Below are 21,008 nucleotides of genomic sequence, written 5' to 3'. Positions count from 1 at the left end.
TTTTGAACAACAAAGTATGCAGTACACTATGCAGCCCCTGAAAGACACACATGCTACAGACACCCCCTACCTCAGTGCAGACCCCCCCCCCCCCAGCCATACAGACCCTCCCTCAGTGCAGACATCCTCCCATCAGTACCCCCCCCTTACATATCTCTGAACAGCGTTGACAGTCTCCAGATACACACAGCGGTGTGTGTCCCTCGAGCATAGGCTCCTCCTCTGTGGATGTAAACAGAGAGGAGGGGAGGCGGCTTCGGTTCGCGCCGCCGAGGGACACAGTGGCGCGAGGCACAGCAAGCGGCGTTAGTGGTGCGGCTGCCGCTACCCAAGGGTGTCGCCCGGTGCGGCCCGCACCCGCCTAGCAACACCACTCACCGGACCCCAACTCGGCTGCGGGCCCCATAGCGCCCACGTGGGTCGCTATGGTGGTAGTTCCACCACTTGATGGAGGCCACTGTGCTCATGCAGACATTTTCTGTACCCTTCCCCAGATCTGTGCCTCAATAAAATCATGTCTCGGAGCGCTACAGAAAATTCCTTGGACTGGCGTTTTCTGAGACCTGAAAGTTTTTTCAAGTGTACCTTTGTGTTGAAAGGTTGGTCTAGACAAGTGATGGCGAAACTTGGCACCCCAGACGTTTTGAAACTACATTTCCCCATGATGCTTAAATACACTGCAGACTATCATGGGACATGTAGCTCCAAAACATCTAGGGTGCCAAGGTTCACAATCACTGGTCTAGACTAGAGCCATATTTTTCCAGATGGCAGGGGCTGCCATGAGTACAGACCAGTCATAGGAATTAATGGAATAAGCAGAGCACATGCACAGTAGGGCTGGCCATAGCTGTGACTTTTTTTCTACAAAGGCTTTACAGCATTGAGCAGAACCACACAAAGCACTTGGGAGCAGGGCTGAAATTTGAAAAGCAAAGAATTTAGGTGGGCTACACTGGGGGGAGGGGGTTAGGGTATAAGATTTGGGACTCTTGCATATTAGATCTACAGTAAAATACGTTGAGGCTTCTGGAAGCTACAGCTGAAGAGTATCTTTTCCCATAGGCATGCATTACCAGTGTTTTTTGGTGCACATAGCTGCCTTTGGAAGTTTTATGTCTGTGGGGAAAATAAGTTTCAGCTATGGCTCTTAGGAGCCACAACAAGTGAAATGTAGTCTGTACGGCTCTACATAAAGGACATTTAGTGACTTTGACTTTGTCCTTGAATTACAAAAATTCTTAGTAACGGAAAAGTTTAATTCTTAGTTCCAGCTGTTAAAAATAAAAAATGTCTCCAATAAGAACTTACATTTTCTTTATTACAAAAAACAAACAAACACCAAACTGTGTACAATTTATAAAGTGCAATGAGTAAAACACTAGAAACCACAGCTATTTACAGATAAATATTAGAGTGCACCCTCCTACATGTTAAACAGTTCACATGAGGATCAGGAGTTAAATATTGCTTAAGTGCATATGTGCTGTACTGTGCAGTTATTGAAAAGTTTCACTTCTTAAAAATAGTTCAACTATCCAGTGCATTTTGCAGCATGTGTGTGTCGACTGCAACCAATGATAAAAATGGGTTTTCTGAATTAAAATTCAACTGCTGGGCCCATTCATTGTTTTTTTTTTTGGAGTTGGATGAACATGTAGTCCAAGATTTCTAACAGCTTTGCTTCTAAACTGGATGGCAAGTACTATGGTCAGATCCCCTGGTGAAGTCTGAATAGTGGGGCGCCGTGTAAAATGGATATGTGCCAGAGCATGAACCCCTCAGTATTACTATATCTTGTTTTAGAATCCAGGATCAAAGACACTCCATGCTTAATGCTTGGTCCCAGAATTTTCAGTCTAAAGCCAGATGCTGAACCTCAGTTACACTTCTTTCAGATTCCACTCTAGAAAGTCTTTATTCTCATGCAAGAAAAGAATGGGAGACAAATATTTTGGTTCCAGAGCAGCTTTTCGGGTTTGTAATGGATCTTGTAGCATGTGAAAGACATTTTTAGCTTTCACAGCAGTGGCAGGTATGGCAAGGTACTGCTGAGCTAATTGGGCCAATGCTGGATATCTGTGATGATTACTGTTCCACCACTGAAGAGGGTCAGCTGTACGTTTACAGACAGGCTCCACTATGTAATTTTCCAGCTGGTGATGGGCTTCAGGCAAGGCAACGGTTGGATCTTTTCCAAGCAGAAGGTCATAAATGCTGTCAAATCCAACAGCAGGAATGTCATCCTGGACAGGACGGAGTGTGTCAATACTGCCTTCGGTTACACAAGTCAGAGACCACTGCTGGCCAGTAACACTTGGGTCCAAAAGCATATTTCTGACCCTTACATGTAGTTCTCCTCTTGCCCATGGTTTAAGGAACCTGAGCTCTTTAAAACGAGGGTCCAAAAATGAAGCAATGACTGCTGGGCTGCCAATTAATTTCCCTTCATCCAACATATCCCAGTGTCTACAGATCTCGGCTCGTATTTGATTTGCAGCAGCTTTAATAGCACTGTTGTTGGCTTCACAACTTTGTCCAATGGAATTGAAGATGCCAAAAAGACATGGCATTAGCGAGGAGATAGAAGCATTCTGTTCTTCTTGCAGGAACAGCGTAGCAATCCATATAGGCTTCAGCGTTGGTACCAAATCCTGAATCAACTTCCAGTGCTTCTCAGACAGGTTTTCTGCCTTATGTTCCTCTAGAATAGAAAGGATGGCCCACTTGAGGTCCAGCAAGCTCTGACACATTTCTAAAGTTGAGATCCAGTATGTCTCTGTATCCAACACCAGCTTTGGTTTGTTCATAGCTTCCAGCTTAGAATTGAGAAAGCAACTTGCTTTGAAGTCCTCTTGGAAGAAGCTCACCAAGTCTCTAGCTGCTGTCAGAGCTTCTTGCACTTCTTGGACCTCTAGCCCTACTTTTATACAACCCTGTAAACTATGGGCAGTACAGCAGATGCTGGTCCACCCATATGAATCTTTGAAAGATCTGAAATAAGTTGACAGCATGGATGAGTTATCATGCACAACACAGGACACTCGATTACTACACAGGCCAAACTCCACCACCATAGCGTGCAAGTGCTCTCCCAGGTCATTGTCCGCTTTGGCTTGGTAAACAGGGTGTGTTTCCAGTAGGGCTCTACAAAACCGCCAGTTACGGTCAATAACATTTGCCGAAATAGAGAGGTAGGATCTTTTAGCGTTATCAGCCCAATTCTCAATTGATAGGACAACCGATGGGGCAGCCTGAAGACAACATTTTAGTTGCTGTTTCATTACATTGTATTTGTGCCATAACATACTAGCTAGATGTGCTGGGGTCGGCAGCTCAATGTTTGGTTCCAAGAAATTAACTAGCTGGGCAAAGCCCTTCTCTTCAACCACTGAAAGGGAATGGAGGTCACTGATAATCATTTCTAGTACCAAGTTAGCAATCACTTGTGCCTGAGGTTCTGATATTGAAGGACAAATGCTGTCTGAGGGCAGTGCTTGCCTCAGTCTCTTGGTTGCTCCATCCCGGTCAGGAAAGTCCAGTTCAGGATGTTCCTTAATTTGAGAGATGCTAGAATTGTGGACATTATGCATTCTCAGCATATGTTCTCTCATACCCGTGGTGCCATTGTGGAAAGAAAACTGCTTCTTACACACTTTGCATTCAACAAAGGTGTCTCCAAGCTTCGTATAATAGTTCCACATCTTAGATTTGAAATGGTCCAGGGACACTTTGGAGGATGTCCCAGTGACACTTGTTACCTTTTCGCTCTTCCTTCTTGCTGTGGCAGGTAAATTAGATGCCATCACATATTCGTAAGTCACTACACGTCTCTGCTGTATAGAACAAGACAGAAAGAATACTTTATGAAGGGTCGGTCTTTATTGCATGCAGCAAAAAAATGTAGTAATATACATCGAATGAATAAAAGCACTCATAACAAAGGCTTTTGGGTTGATTCACTACAACTGTAGAGTGCAAAATCTGATGCAGCTGTGCATGGTAGACAATCAGCTTCTAAGTTCAGCTTGTTCAATTAAAGTGTCACTAAACCCATATCATTAAAAACTATCAATAAATAGTGTATTACATGCTGTTCATACTCAGTCCCTATGAGATTTATTTCTGTATTCTACAAACAACCTCCCCAATTCAGCTAGGGATTTTGCAGCTGTGGTGGCAACTCTGCACATGCTCAGTTTTTAAGGAGTTTCTATGCTGAGCACCCCCCCCCCCAATCAAATCCAAGCAGCCCATGTGACTAGGGTCACACATGTGGGTATATACACAACAATAAATGAGAGCCCACTCCCTCCCTCCTCCACCATGCCCACTAACCAGCTAAACACAAGGGGGTGGGGCGGGATATTACATGTAGATTAAGGAAGGCTATGGCAGAGGCGATCGGATCTTCTCTTTTGTAGGGCATGGAGATGAGTGAGGGGAAGGAGGGCCCCCACCCATCTCCATATCATTGCAGGGAGGAAGCGACATCAAAACGTCACTTCCGCTGTTCTGGCATATTCAGTCCGGCCATCATATAGTGTCCGCCCAGTACTGCGCATGCGCAGCATGGAGCAGAAGAAGCTTCAGAAAACCTTCGAAGATGGACTTAGTCGAGTTGGTAGCCCCACCATCCAAGCAGACATAGGGCTGGGAAAATTAGAGGGCCCCTCGCAGGCTTGCTTCGTTCGCCACGCGTCGGGCTCGGCCTCGCTGCGCTCGGCTCTTTTCCATTCCAACTTTTCTATGTCCACTTGGATGGTGGGTCTAAAACCTGGACTCACCGCGCAGGCGCCATTCATCCTCGGCTATTTTCGGAAACCTGTGTGTGCTGTGTACTGCGCATGCGCAGTACATAGCGGACACTATCCGATGGGGGACTGTATATGATAGAACACCGCCAATAGCTCTTAAAGGGTCTTTTTTGTATCTTTTTAAATGACAATTTTTTTTTATTGCATTTTTGGAAAAATATGAGATCTGAGCTCTTTTTGACCCCAGATCTCATATTTAAGAGGTCCTGTCATCCTTTTTTTTCTCTATTACAAAAGGATGTTTATATTCCTTGTAATAGGAATAAAAGTGAAATGTACAGTGTAAAAAAAAAAAAATTTTTACAGGTGTTTTTTTTAACACACCCCAGCCTGACAAGTGTGTGTGTGTGTGTGTGTGTGTCAGAAAGTATTGCCATTTTATTCTCTAGGGCAGGGGTCTCCAAACAACGGCCCTCCACTTGTTAAGGAACTACAATTCCCATCATGCTTAGTCATGTCTGAACGTCAGAGTTTTACAAGGCCTCATGGGATGTGTAGTTCCACAACAGCTGGAGGGCCGTAGTTTGGAGATTCCTGCTCTAGGGTGTTAGAAAAAAAAAATGTATCATGTTTGGGGGTTCCAAGGGATTTTCTAGCAAACACAAATTTTTTAACTTGTAAATAGGGATGAGCTTCGTGTTCGAGTCGAACGTACGTTCGACTCGAACATTGGCTGTTCGTGCGTTCGGCGAATTCCGAACGTTTTGGCCGTTCGCGTCAAAATTCGAGTGACGCGCGCGCGGACCACAATGCACTGCGTTGGCGCAGTGCATTGCTGCCCGATGATTGGCCAAGCATGCACTGTGACCCCGCATGCTTGGCCAATCGCAGTGCCGGCAGCGAGGAGAGCCATGATTGGCCACAGGCATCCTGCCTGTGGCCAATCATAGCTCAGGCTGTGTAGTGCACGCCCCACACTATATAAGGCCGCCTTTAAGGCGGCCTCCTGTAGTGTGTTAATTTGCATCTGAAGCAGTGGGTGTTCTGTGTACCTTCAACACAGTACACACCAATCGTTTTTGGCTGATTTCCTATCTTGCTGCTGTGTAGTGGTTGTTGTCTGTGCCCTGACTGCAGTATACACCACTATATTCACCTCACCTATATAGCTAGTGATCTAGCTTTAACCACTTAACAACTGCCCATTGCCGATTAACGGCTTCAGGGCGGTTGTTTAACTCTGAGAGGCCGTTAATTAACGGCCTCCCAGAATTCTGCTCTCGCGTGCCCCGAGGTGTGCGCACTCGAGAGCATCCGTGACCGCCGGGTCCATAGGACCCGGCGCATCACGGTAAACGGCCGCTCATAGCGGCCGTTTACCACGTGATTGCTCCGTCAAATGACGGAGTGATCACTTGGAAACAAACCGGCGTCATGTTATGACGCCTGTTCCTCCCTCCCCTTTCTGTACCGATCGGTACAGCGGAGGGGAAAGAGATCGGTGTCAGCAGCGATGTGGGCTGCATCTGCAGTGCCCACATCGCTGCTCACCGAATTTAACCCCTCAGTACCCCGCCAATACTCTGCAGTACCCCGCCAATACTCTGCAGTACCCCGCCAATACTCTGCAGTACCCCGCCATAAATTGCCATACCCAGCCATACTCAGAGATACCCAGCCATACTCGGTGATACCCTGAAATACCCAGCCATAGACGCCCCCCACCCCTCACCGCCCTCCGGTGCTTCTACCAACTCGCCAGTACAATCAAAGCCAGAACCTTTTTTTTATTTTTTATTTCAGGCTTCCCAGCCTAGAGGTGAGATGTGGGGTCATATTGACCCCCCAGATTTCAGTGTAAAGAGGACCTGTCACCCCATATTCCTATTACAAGGGATGTTTACATTTCTTGTAATAGGAATAAAAGTGATCAAAAATATATTTTTGGGGAAAAAAAAATGTCAAACTAAAATAAATAAAGTAAAATGAACAATAAAAAAATAAAATAAAAATTAAAGCGCCCATGTCCCCATGTGCTCGCATGTGCCACACATGTGAGGTATCGCCGAGAATGTTAGAGCGAGAGCAATAATTCTAGTCCTAGACCTCCTCTGCAACTCAAAACATGTAACCAGTAAAAAAATATTTAAAGTGTCGCCTATGGGGATTTTTTAAGTAGCGACGTTTGGCGCCATTCCACGGGCATGTGCAATTTTGAAGAGTGACATGTTTGATATCTATTTACTCAGCATAACTTCATCTTTCACTTTATGCAAACATTGGGCTAACAAGTGGTTAATAATAGAGCTTGCAGTCAGTAGTGTTAGGAGATAGTGCATGCTGTCTGCGTGCTCTGTACCCAGTACATACCGCTATAATATAGGGCAGGCCCCTACTTTCAAACATCCAACTTACAAACATCTCCTACTTGCAAACGCAAGGAGACAGCAGCAAGTGAGATGAAAAAAGATGGACGACAAAACAAATTATACAGGGGTGATAACCCTTCCCTATGTTTTCCAAAAAGCTTAAAGATATTTTTTTTGACTGGAGCTACACTTTAAAAATGTACCGGTTGAAAATGACAAACAGATTCAACTTAACACAACAAACCTACACAGTCCCTGTCTTGTTTGCACCGCCTGTATACTGCTGTTCTGAGTATATAGGGCCTGGGGGCCACACGCATTTCCTTTTTTTAATATGGGTACAGGGTTCCCCTTAATATGCGTACAAGACCCAAATAGGCTGGTAATGGGCAGGGAGGGCTACCCATGCCATGTTTCTGAATGATTTTCAACCATATTGCAGGAACCAGATATAACATTAAAACCGCAAGCAGTTTTAAATGGTGTTATTTCCGTTTAATGTCATTTTGTGCAGGGACTGTTCTAAACACGGGAAAAACGTGGCACTTCACAGGCATACTATAGACACCCCCCAGGCACCATATTTAAAGGAATATTTCACTTTTTTTTTTTCACTTTAATCGTCATTAAAATCAGTGCTCCCGCCAAAACGGTAGTTTTTAAAACTTTTTTTTGCAGTGACCCATGTCCCCTGAGGCAGGAGGCAGGTCGCCAAACCCTTTTTAGGACATTATCTTGCATATTAGCCGTTAAAATTAGCACTTTCCAATTCGAACGTTCGAGTCCCATAGACTTCAATGGGGTTCTAACGTTCGTACCGAACGCGGGGGTCGTTCGCAAGTTCTGGTGCGAACCGAACCGGGGGGTGTTCGGCTCATCCCTACTTGTAAACAACAAATCTCAGAAAGAGACTCAGTCCTTAAGTTGTTAACTGATTCAGCCCCGGAAGAGCACTTTTTGTGATTCGGCACTGCAACGCTTTAACTGACAATTGCGTGGTTGTGCAACGTTGCACCCAAACAAAACTGACGTCCTTCTTTCCCACAAACAGCTTTCGTTTGGTGGTATTTGATCACCTCTGCGTTTTTTTTTTTTGCAAAAATATATAGAACAAACACAATAAGCGTATATTGATTGGTTTGCGCAAAAGTTATAGCGTCTACAAAATAAGGGATATATTTATGGAATTTTTATTATTATTATTATTATTTTTTTATTAGTAATGGTGGCGATCTGTGATTTTTATATCAGAACTGCAACATTATGGCGGACACATTGGACACTTTTGATACTATTTTGGGACCAGTCATTTATACAGAGATCAGCTCTATAAAAATGCAGCGTTTAATGTGTAAATGACACTGGCAGGGAAGGGGTTAGCCACTAGGGGGCAATGAAAGGGTTAGGTGTGTCCTAGGGATTGATTCTAACTGTAGGAGGGAGGGGCTTCCACTCATATGACAGCGATCACTGCTCCCGATGACAGGGAGCAATGATCTCTGTCACGCCACAAGACAGAACGGGGAAATGCCTTGTTTACATAGGCACTTCCCCGTTCTGAGTCTCAGTGACACGATCGCCGAGAGACCGGCAGATAACAAGTCCGTTGGTTCCGCGGGCACGGTCCAGCTGTACACAGCTGGCATGCCCAATATCCCTGCCTCTTAAAGGGGACGTACAGGTACGTTAATTTCCCCACCGCTGCCAATGTGCCAACGTATATTGGTGTGCAGCGGTCAGCAAACTATGAGGGGGGTTTTTCTTTGTTTTGTTTTTAGCAAAAGTTTGTTATAAAATTTTGCATACAGGTAATTTTTTGCCTTCACTGGTGTGCGTTGATGAGACTGCAGTGATGGACACTGATAGGTGGCACTGCCCTGATAATCAGTGCCCATATCAGTGTCAACGTCCCTTTTACAGAAGCCGGTTATCTGCTTCCTTCCTCATGCTGTCAGCGTGAGAAAAGGAATGACGACAACTGGCTTCTGTTTACATAGTGATCAACTGCAATTGGATATAGCCATCATTGATTGCCGTTGGTAGTACCTTCCCAGGGAAAGAATTCAAATATATTGCACGATCGAAGTTACTGTTTTATACATTACTGCTTGTAAATCCTGTGGAATACAAATATTGTAGTATAATGGCTAGCTGAAGAAAAGAAGACAAGGGACTATATCCCTTACTGTAAGGCCTTGCAGTGTTGCTACTACATATTATAAACTGCAGGGGGAGTTTTGAGTAATTATGCTGCATTATATTGTTTTGCTAAATACTGTGTAGAACGTTAAAGATATTGTAGTGTCTGCACACTGTGCTGGAAGTAGGAAGGTGCCCAGTGCTGAGATCTCATTGCCTGAGTATAAGTCCCACTTGGAGACACGCCTGCAGGAGTAATCCAGGTAACCCTTGTGTGATAGTCATTCACAACTAGGGATGAGCCGAACACCCCCCGGTTCGGTTCGCACCAGAACTTTCGAACGGACCCCGCGTTCGTAACGAACGTTAGAACCCCATTGAAGTCTATGGGACTCGAACGTTCGAAATGGAAAGTGCTCATTTTAACGGCTGATATGCAAGATACTGTCCTAAAAAGGGTTTGGGGACCTGACTCCTGCCTCAGGGGACATGGGTCAATGCAAAAAAAAGTTTTAAAAACGGCCGTTTTGGCGGGAGCACTGATTTTAATGACAATTAAAGTGAAAAAAAAAATGAAATATTCCTTTAAATATGGTGCCTGGGGGGTGTCTGTAGTATGCCTGTGAAGTGCCACGTGTTTCCCGTGTTTAGAACAGTCCCTGCACAAAATGACATTAAACGGAAATAACACCATTTAAAACTGCTTGCGGTTTTAATGTTATATCTGGTTCCTGCAATATGGTTGAAAATCATTCAGAAACATGGCATGGGTAGCCCTCCCTGCCCATTACCAGCCTATTTGGGTCTTGTACGCATATTAAGGGGAACCCTGTACCCATATTAAAAAAAGGAAATGCGTGTGGCCCCCAGGCCCTATATACTCAGTATACAGGCGGTGCAAACAAGACAGGGACTGTGTAGGTTTGTTGTGTTAAGTTGAATCTGTTTGTCATTTTCAACCGGTACATTTTTAAAATGTAGCTCCAGTCAAAAAAACTATTTTTAAGCTTTTTGGAAAACATAGGGAAGGGTTATCACCCCTGTATAATTTGTTTTGTCGTTCATCTTTTTTCATCTCACTTGCTGTTCTCTCCTTCCGTTTGCAAGTAGGAGATGTTTGTAAATTGGATGTTTGAAAGTAGGGGTCTGCCCTATATGCTCTGCAGAAATGGCGGAACAAGGTGTTGGTTTTGCCACAACATTGTAAGCCCTCAAAGTGACTCTTGATGGGCGCTGGAGCGCCCTGCTGTGAACGATTATATCAAGAATTGTAATTACATGCCATTGTTGAACAGTGGTAGAAAAATTGACCTTTGGTGGTTGTGGTGCTGGTGCCACAACACTATAAGTCCTCACCGTTACTCTGGGTGGGCACAGGAAGGGGCCCTCCTGTGAAATATTATATCAAGAATTGTAATTACATGTCCCTGTTAAACAGGGGCAGAAAAATTGGGCCTTAGGCACTGGTGCCATCACACTGCAACCTCTGCCATATACTCTAGTTTTATTGCAGGAATTAGCCCTGCTGCAAAGCATTGCATCAAAAATTGTACTTAAACGCCCCTGTTAAACAGGGGCAGAAAAATTGGGCTGCTGGCATCACCCAGAACCAAAAATGTTCTTCCAACATATCAGCGGAGGAGGAAGAGGATAGACAATCAACATAACAGGACAGTCACTCAGCATCAGCATAGGCAGTCTTGAAGGGATGTGGTATTTAAAAAAAAATTATTCGGTTACATCAGCTTCAGGTGCTTGGCAGCTGTGGGTGATCCAAGACTGATTCATCTTGATGAAGGTCAGTCGATCAACTGATTCGGTGGACAGGCGCACCCTGTGATCGGTAACGAAGCCACCAGCAGCACTGAAGGTGCGTTCCGAAAGAACGCTGGATGCAGGACAGGCCAGTAGCTCAATTGCATACTGTGCAAGCTCTGGCCAGTGATCCATCCTCAAGACCCAGTAAGCCAGAGGATTTTCAGTGGGAAAGGTGTCCAAGTCTGACCTTGCCCCTAGGTATTCCTGCACCATGTAAATTAGACGCTGGCGATGGGTGCTGGAACCAATCATACCTTGGGGCTGCGGACTAAAAAATTGTCTGAAAGCATCAGTCAGACGGCCACCTTCTCCACCGCTCCTTCTGACTGATGCCTCAGCAACACGTTGTCCAGGACCAGGAGTTTGTGACCTCCCAGTCTCTGGGAACGCGTTGCACAGAGCTTTCTGCAAGGCCTCCCGGAGATGTCTCATCCTCTGCTCCCTCTGCGATGGCAAGATAAGGTCGGCAACCTTACCCTTGTACCGTGGATCAAGGAGAGTGGCCAGCCAGTAATGGTCCCTCTCCTTGATCCGAAGAATACGAGGATCCTTCCGCAGGCTTTGCAGGATCAGGGAGGCCATGCAGCGTAGCTGAGGCATTCGGTCCGGAGTCCTCTGGGTCACTAAGGACAACATGATCCGCAGCTACCTCCTCCCAGCCACGTACAAGTCCACGTGTTTCTTGGGACTGTAAATCATCCCTATAAGGCTGCTGCTGCTGAGTGCCAGCCTCCACCTCCATGCTGACACAATCATCCTCCTCCTCCTCTTCCTCCTCCTCACCCTCTTCCTGTGTGATGGGTGGCACAGCAGGAACACTGTCTGGATAAAGGGGGCCTTGAGAGGCAAGGAAGTCCTCCTCTTCCTGCCTCTGTTCTGCCTCAAGTGCCCTGTCCATTATTCCACGCAGCGTATGCTCCAAGAGGTGGACAAGAGGTACAGTGTCACTGATGCATGCACTGTCACTGCTCACCATCCTTGTGGCCTCCTCAAACGGTGACAGGACAGTGCATGCATCCCTGATCATGCCCCACTGGCGTGGTGAGAAAAAACCAAGCTCCCCTGACCCTGTCCTGGTGCCGTAGTCGCACAGGTACTCATTGATGGCCCTCTGCAGCGTGTGCAGCCGCTGCAGCATGGCCAATGTTGAGTTCCATCTGGTGGGCATGTCACATATAAGGCGGTTCTTGGGCAGGTTCAACTCCTTTTGGAGCTCAGCCAGCCGAGCACAGGCATTAAATGATCGGCGGAAATGCACACAGACTCTCCTGGCCTGCTTCAGGACATCCTGTAAGCCGGGGTACCTGCCCAAGAACCGCTGCACCACCAGGTTAAGGACGTGAGCTACACAGGGCACATGGGTCAGTTGTCCCTGTCGGAGGGCGGAGAGGAGGTTGGTGCCATTGTCGCAAACCACCATTCCTGGCTTAAGCTGGCGTGGCGTCAACCACCTCTCGGCCTGCCCCTGCAGAGCTGACAAAACATCCGCCCCAGTGTGGCTCCTGTCCCCCAAACAAACCAGCGCAAGCACGGCATGGCATCGTTTTGCCTGCGTACTTGCGTAGCCCCTGCAACGCCTACGGAGCACCGCTGGTTCTGAGGACAGAGCACTGGAAGAGGCCATGGAGGAAGAAGAAGAGGAGGGGGTGGAGGAGAGAGGTGTGTCACAACCAATAGTAGCATTTTGGAGGCGTGGTGGCGGAACAACCTCCAACACTACTGCACCTTGTCCTGCATCCTTCCCAGCAGCCAGAAGAGTGACCCAATGGGCCGTGAAAGACAGGTAACGTCCCTGTTCATGCCTGCTGGACCATGAGTCAGCGGTAATATGCACCTTACCGCTGACCGCCCCGTCCAGCGAGGCAAGGACATTGCCTTCCACATGCCGGTAGAGAGCCGGAATCGCCTTCCGTGAGAAAAAGTGGCGTTTGGGGACCTGCCACTGAGGAACCGCACATTGCACAAACTCACGGAAGGGGGCCGAGTCTACCAACTGAAAAGGCAGCAGTTGAAGTGCTAGCAATTTAGCCAAGCTAGCATTCAACCGCTGGGCATGTGGATGGCTGGGAGTAAACTTCTTCCGCCGGTCCAGCAGCTGGGGCAGGGACATTTGCCTGCTATAATCGGATGTGGATGTACCACTAGCAGAGTTCCCGGAAGCACTTGGCTGTGACACACCTAATTCTACACCTTCATTCCTCTCAGAGCAGGTTTCAGAGAGGACTGAAGGTCTAGTGGGGTTGGAGATGCCAGCTGATGAGGAGCAAGGAGAGGTCCGCTTTGTTCTTTGGTGTGGGTCTTTGAGGTACGCTTGCCAAAGAGCTGCATGGCAGGTCAACATATGTCTGGTCAAGCATGTGGTGCCCAAGCGGCTGATGTTTTGGCCACGTGAGATACGCTTGAGACATATGTTGCAAATAGCAGCGGTGCGATCTGATGCACTCGTCTCAAAAAAGGCCCACACCAAAGAACTTTTAGAATAACGCGCAGAGGAAGCGATCTGCGCAGGCGGAGCTCTGCGGTGTGATTCAGTTGGTGTGCTGCCCCTAAGCTGGCCCCCGGAGGGCATCCTGCCTCGTTGGACATGTGCCTCCTCCTCCTCCCTCCTTCCAGGCACCCACGTGGAGTCAGTGCCCTCATCATCCCCTCCCTCTTCATCGCTGTAGCAAACCTGGCAGTATGCTGCAGCTTGTGGAACATGACTGCCAGATTGCTGTGCTTCTTGAGCATCCTCTTTCTCTGCGCTCACGCTACTGCCTTCCTCTAGCTGAGTGTCATCATCAGAGCCCACCAAACACTGGGCATCCTCCTGGAGCATGTACCCAACACTGTGCTCAAAGAGTTCAGGAGACTCCTCAGGAGGACGTGGTGGGTCTAGGGAAGGAGTCACTGATGATGACATTGAGAGGAGGGAAGACGATGCGTTGGCAGCTGCTTTGCTACTACCCTGAGACTGGGTGAGAGAGGATGAGGAGGATGAAGAGGGCTTGGTCATCCACTCTACCAAGTCATTGGCATGTTGCGGTTCAACATGTCCAGCTGCAGAAAAGAGGGACAAGCATGTCCCATGGCCACGTGCTGATGACAATGCACCGCGTCCACGACCAGCAGTGTTGTCTCTAGACACAGAGCCTGCTTGCCCTCTTTTATCGGCTCGCGCCTGTCTGCCTCTTTTTGCTGGCCTTCCAGACATGGTAATGGCCTGAAGGGAGTTGGGTAAAACAGTAGTTGGGTAGTTTATATTGTGCTGTAGGCACACAACACCTAACTCCTGCAGATGCCTTTTTTATAGAACAGCAGAGTTAAAGGGGTATATACAGATGTATACTGTGCTGTGCTGGAAGCACACACAACTTCCAATAACTCCTGCAGATGACAATTGGGCCCAAATAGAGAACAGCTATGTAGGTGGATTATAGCGGTATGTACTGGGTACAGAGCACGCACTATCTCCTGAGTGACACTACTGACTGCAAGCTCTATTGTTAAAGATGGACCACTAGCTATATAGGTGAGGTGAATATCACGGTGTATACTGCGGTCAGGGCACGCAGACAATAACCAGAAAACAGCAGAGTTAAAGGGGTATATACAGATGTATACTGTGCTGTAAGCACACACAACTTCCAATAACTCCTGCAGATGGCAATTGGGCTCAAATAGAGAACAGCTATGTAGGTGGATATAGTGGTATGTACTGGGTACAGAGCACGCAGACAGCACGCACTAACACTACTGACTGCAAGCTCTATTATTAAAGCTAGATCACTAGCTATATAGGTGAGGTGAATATAGTGGTGTATACTGCGGTCAGGGCACAGACAGTAACCACTACACAAGAGCAAGATAGTAAATCAGCCAAAAACTGGTGTGTAATTGTATTGGTGTGTAACTGTGTTGAAGGTACACAGAACACCCACTGCTTCAGATGCTAACTAACACTACACGAGGCCGCCTCAAAGGCGGCCTTATATAGTGTGGGGCGTGCACTACACAGCCTGAGCTATGATTGGCCACAGGCAGGATGCCTGTGGCCAACCATGGCTCTCCTCGCTGCTGGCGCTGCGATTGGACAAGCATGCGGGGTCACAGTGCATGCTTGGCCAATCGTGAGCCAGCAATGCATTGCGCCATCGCAGTGCATTGTGGGCCACACGAATTTTGCCGCGAACGGCCCAAACGTTCGGAATTCGGCGAACGCACGAACGACCAATGTTCGAGTCGAACTTACGTTCGACTCGAACGCGAAGCTCATCCCTATTCACAACTATTGGTTTCATTATTGTGTTATAATTTTATGTCATTACATTTCTTATGTTTAATGTACAAATATGTTCCAGTAAACTTATATTTTGGTTTAACACAATCTATTGTGAGGTTTGTTCATCTTCCAGACAGGTGTAGCAGTGTATACCCAGGTGACAACACAGAAAAATTGTATGCAATCTGTGATTATTCAATTGTCCTATTATTGGGTTTCACACAAACAATGTTACACAGCTGTGTCAAGCGGGTTGAGCCAATTTGTCTAGGGGTAAGAGAGCAGAGTGCAGGCCCGATCAAACATCAGCAGCTCCTTCGAGGGTCAGTGCTACAGTTGTTTGTGCCCATCTTCTCAAAGCCTCCCCTTCTTCCACAGTCCCCAATCTATCGCCTGATAGATCAGAATCTTGGGGGTAAGCTGCACATGCTCAGTGTATTGTGGGAGACCAGGTATAGTGAATGCAGGCTCCTGGGTTTAGTAACAGTAACTAAAAGCTGTGAGGTCAGCTTTACCTTTCTAGAATCTTCTTAAACCGGAAATATTAATTTTCAGTGGGCTGATCCTTTAAGTAAATATTTGCACTGGCCAAACTCAAAAGCATGGAAATGTATTCAAGGACACAGCCTACTGCCTATACCATTACTACTACCCAGTCTGTGTACAATCCTTGTGCCCTTAGTAACCGTATTGTGGGAACACAAATGAAGTCTAACGCTGTGGACAAGGCGTTCACACCTCTATCAATTATCTGTCATCAAACTACGCAAACCTCTGAGGAACGTACTCCTGTTCTTCCAGGAATTATATTTGTGCTCCTGCTGTATCCCTATTGGAAACAGATAACTACACAGTTGTGAAGTGTAGAATGCATAGAAAGGGTCCAAGCTCCTCAAAACATTGGAAGACCCCCATTTCTTCATCATAATCCATAGAATCTTGACAAAATAAGCAAAGGTTAGCCCCGGACCACACCTGTGCAGTGTGTTTTAGGTCTATTACCACTAAACCTGGCGTGTGGTTAAGGGGATGAGGGTTGTTCCCACTCCTGTCACCTAGCCATTTATTATAACCCCCAGTTTTTTTTTTTTTTAGGGGGTGAACTTAGCCTTTAAAATTCTTGGTTTTGAGTTAATTACTGCCTTCACTACCACTTATGCTTTTTTCACCCACTTCATGGCGGGTCAACATACATGCAGTCAATCAGTGTTTCCTTATAGTGGGGGTCAGAAACTTGTAGATCGTGGTCTGTGCTTACTGACCCACCATTCCAGAGCACCAAACAGTACAATGCAGAGGGGCTACTTGTAAAGTTGGAACTGTAGTAGAAAGCAAGAGCTGCATAAGCGATGCCTCCTCTGTAGTGCTGGTTCCTGTCCCATGTGGAGCGATACCAACTGCACTCCATCTCTTATACCAGCTAGCGGTCTTCCATAGTGGTGCCAGCAGCAGGAAAGAAGAGATCTTCAGCTCAGTGTGAAGCAATACACTGGATATAATAGGGTTACTTTCACAGTGATATGCTGTGGCTAAACCATACCGTGTGTGCAGCTTTCTTGCAGGATTGATGCGTTTAGCCAAATACTTGTATTATATCTTGTGGGTTTGGTGCACTTTCTGAAAACTGCTCATTCATGAGTGCAGAGGGCACTGCTACTCCTCAAAAAAGTGATCCCAGTCTGCTTGACAGGTGGTGAGGGGCAATATTTTGCCTCCTCACTACCAGATTTTAACCCACAATTGCAGTGCAATTAGGAGGTTTAAATCAGGTGTGAGGAGGGGACACTGACCCGGTGATCTTTGACTTCTTCCATGTTTTTAAGGTAGATCTCCACCTCTTTAAGGTTGACTACCCCTGCCCTATAGTGACAATAGTATATCATGCCTTGTACTCACTTGTCACAAGCCTGCCAAGATCTTGGCTGTGCAGACTCCTTAAACCTGCCATAGACAGTTTGAATGTGGAACTGGCCGAGATTTGAACCCTGTATGGGAAAACTGAATGTACCCAAATTCAGCGATCAACTTGGACACAACCAGCCGCTTGCAATCTTTACTGTGCTCTCCCAGCATGGCCGGCTCCCCCAGAGAACAATGGATCCACAGTAGGGATCCCCCCCCCCCAATAAACACTAACTGTGTTAATAGGGGAATAGGGCGATTTTCTTTCCTGCTACCAGTTGGTTACAGGAAAGAAAAATCACTCCATCTATAGCTGGCTTAATTCTACTTTTAGCGCAGACATGTAGCTACATTCGAAATCCCAGTGGAAAGAATCTGGTTGCAGCTATTCAGGACTGTTCACACAGCCAGCAATTACCTGTGGCCGCCAACAGCTCGTCGTTGCACGGTACAGGCTCGGCAGTCGCCCGCACACAGCTTTCAATCAGTAGATTCTTGCTGCCGGGATTCGCAGAGTGGCTAAATGCCTGTGGGAATATAGCCTTAGCACCATAGAACCTCCTCTCAGAATCTTCTCCATCTGAGCCACTGAAGAGACCACACATCCAAGATCTTAATGGATTCGGGACAGGCGAGTATGGAGGGAGAGTAGGAAGTGGTGGCGATTATGAAAATAAATAATAGCACTAAAAGTCCCAATTCTGCACCCTCTCTCCCCAATACTTTTACCCCTGTTGGGATCAAATTTGCAAGTTCTGGAACTTTTTTATGCCTCCCAGTTTCCCACTTAGTAAGTTTGGGACACTACATTGTAAAAGTGACAGAACAACGCTCTGCCAATGTAAACAAAGCAGACAGTCGTTCTGTCAGACAGGAAGAGAGAGATCGGGGTGTTCTTGCTGATCAGGAACAGAGGTCTCTCTTCCTCAAGTCAGTCCATCCCCCACACAGTTAGAGAGCATTCCCTAGGAGCACACTTAACCCTTGGTTTGCCCCCTGATGATAACCCTTCTCCTGATAGTGTAATTTATACAGCGACTATGCATTTTTTTGCACTGATCACTGTATTGGTGTAACTGGTCCCCAAAAAGTGTCACCTAGTGTCTGATTTGTCTGCCACAAATGCTGATCGAAACATTTACTAGTAAAAAATAAAAATGGCAAAAAAAGAAATCCCATAGTTCGTAGACGTGATAACTTTTGCACAAACCAATATACGCTTATTGAGAAAGTAAATTTTTTATATTTTTTTTCTAAAATTGCCGGTCTTTTTTTGTTAACAGCGCAAAAAATAAAAGCCGTAGGGGGTGATCAAATACCACCAAAAGATAGCTCTATATGTAGGAAAAAAAGCCAGATTTATTTTGTTTGGGTACAGCGTCGCACGACCACGCAATTGTCAGTTAAAGTAAAGCAGTGCCATATCGCAAAAAATGGCCTGGTCATGCAGGGGGTTAAACCTTCCGGGACTGAAGTGGTAATGTATAACTGAAGGCAAAACTTTTAAGTTTTGGATGGAGTGGTTAGCAGTTGGGCTGGGGGGGAGCAAATCATTCACATGAGCTTTGGTATCTTTAGAGAGCATTGACAGGTGGTGAGAAGACCCCTGCTTTAACCCCCTGCCAACCATAGTATAGCAGAATGACAGCTACATATTTCCAGGAGGGCTATTGATGTCCTCCTAGAACCCTGCCTCCCTGTGTGCTCTCAGAGCGCACATCCTTTGGACACAGCTGATCATAGATCGGGGTAAAGGGCCAATCACAGCAGCCATTTACCATGTGATCAGCTGATCAAAGTTGATTTGCCAGTTATCAGCAATCCTCTCCTCACGCTGAGCTGATAAGCAACAATCCACACAGGGGACATCTACACTGATAATCCTGACGATGATAAACCCAGATGATCAGTACAGCCCCATGGGCGTCCGCAGGTAGGGGCAAGGGGGGTCAAGTGCCCCCCCCTGGAATCAGGGATCAGATCTTAAATTCAGCACAGTTGCATCGCTATCGGGGTTCAGGTAGCCAGCACTCGGGTGCCATCCACCAGTGGGGTAACACCATCAAGCTGCTGTCAAGCCCCCCCATCAGTGTAGTGTGACTTTGGGCTCTTTTCCTTGCTCAGTCCAGCAGAGAACTCAGCGTCACTGTCACAGGAGAAAGGCGTGCTGAGGGCTATCAAATGTTTCCCCCACTTGCCCCCCCCCCCCTTTCTCCTGTCAGGGACAAGAGACGGTGGCTCTCACCAAGTTCCTCGCCCAGCTTCCTGCCCAGTGCCACCAGAGAGAGAGAAACGCTGCCCAGTGCCACCAGAGAGAAAAAATGAGCCACTACCAGGGTACAGACAAGCTACACTACTGACCAGAGTTGCCCCAGGGGAACCCAGAGTGAGCGATCATCCAGCCGGAGGGATCACTGCTGTAGTTCTGCTGGGTCTGGTAAGAGGGACTGTTGGCCATTATCCATTACTTATCCTAGGGACTGTACTATGTCTGCAGTCTCTGACCATGATAATGTGATCATGATATTGTCAAAAAGGGGCGGTGCATGGGTGACCCTAAAATGATGCCCCCCCCTGAAAAAAGTTCTGCGGACGCCCATGTACAGCCCCATTAGCCCTGCCCGTCGGTGAAGGAGAAGAATTACTTATTTACAAAATCTTCTAATAGAAACTATGAAAAACGTTTTTTTCTTTCCACATTTTTGGTCTTTTTTTCGTTTATTTAGCAAAATATATATAAAAAAAAAAAAAAAAAAAAAAAAAACACACACATTACTACTAAAAGAAAAGCTCTGTGTCCAAAAAAAGAGAAAAAAGCCATTTGGGTACAACATTGCATGACCGCGCAATTGTCAGAGCCCACAATTGGCCTGGGCAGGAAGGGGCTGAAAATGCCCAGTAGGCAAGTGGTTAACCCCTTGATAGCTGCATGCCACAAACACATGCATTGCACACAGTTGCAGGGCACGTGCAGATTAGCCCCATTTACATTAATACCTGCAGCAGCATGCATACCCAAACCCTCAGTTCTCTCCCCCGCGCCAGCATCACTAGTGTGGGCAGCTGCACAGCCATGTTTGCACGTTGCACTGCGCTGTCCTGAATGGCCAAAAGTAGGAGCTGGGTGCCCCCCCCCCCAAAAAAAAATGACATGTCAAATGTGGTATGTCAGGGGGTTAGGACACCTTAAAGCAAAACTTCCACTTTTGGGTGGAACTCCGCTTTACAGAGATTCAGCCTATTTAGTGTCATCAAATTTGAGGTTGTCCCCAGAACAGGAATGGAGGGGAAATATTTCCAGTGACAACTTCACTTTGGAGGGATTTCCTCTCACTTCCTGTTATGGTTGTGGGACAAGAAGTGAAGGGAAATCTCCCCAATGGGACACGGAGGGCAATGGGACAGGGGTTAAAACCCTCCCTTATGCTATCCAAAATGAAAAGCAAGCTCTGACTTTTCTTCTATTTTAGGGGGAAGGGTTGCCTTCACGTTGGGAGCTTTCCTCTATCAGATCTGCATGACGGCTGGTACACAGGGCAGCCTCCCAGTACAGGGAATCCTCTTTCTGATAACCAATACACAACCAGCTATAGTACGATGTAACCTCTCCAATCACACTTTACACACAGCGATACATACACCGTCCGATCCACCGCTCACACCCCGGGCTCTCCAGTCCTCTAGACAGGCGGCGGCGGGGAGATTTTAAATCAGTCACGTGAGCAAAAGGATCAGCTGACCCGAGCTGGGGGCGGAAGTGGC

At 46.8% G+C, this 21,008-nt stretch overlaps 1 protein-coding gene across 1 annotated transcript; it reads right to left on the bottom strand.

The window, feature by feature from the left end:
• Positions 1-1,295: 1,295 nt before the first annotated feature.
• Positions 1,296-20,962, bottom strand: LOC143982264 (E3 SUMO-protein ligase ZBED1-like). The gene is made up of 2 exons (XM_077480844.1): positions 20,886-20,962; positions 1,296-3,836 (listed from the first exon to the last, which is right to left on the bottom strand). Exon 2 carries the CDS (start codon positions 3,804-3,806, stop codon positions 1,884-1,886), a length of 1,923 nt encoding a protein of 640 aa, XP_077336970.1. The 5' UTR covers positions 3,807-3,836; positions 20,886-20,962; the 3' UTR covers positions 1,296-1,883.
• Positions 20,963-21,008: the final 46 nt, after the last annotated feature.

The sequence above is a fragment of the Lithobates pipiens genome, unplaced genomic scaffold (genome assembly GCF_037356315.1).
Source record: "Lithobates pipiens isolate NorthernLeopardFrog02 unplaced genomic scaffold, aLitPip1_a1.2 Scaffold_1, whole genome shotgun sequence".
In the NCBI taxonomy this organism is placed as follows: domain Eukaryota; kingdom Metazoa; phylum Chordata; class Amphibia; order Anura; family Ranidae; genus Lithobates; species Lithobates pipiens.
Note: the sequence above shows the minus strand (reverse complement) of the source record. Positions and strands in the feature narration are given on the sequence as shown.

Bases quoted from the DNA above. Each gene is read 5' to 3' on its own strand.
- LOC143982264 (XM_077480844.1), bottom strand. From the start codon at position 3,806: ATGGCATCTAATTTACCTGCCACAGCAAGAAGGAAGAGCGAAAAGGTA.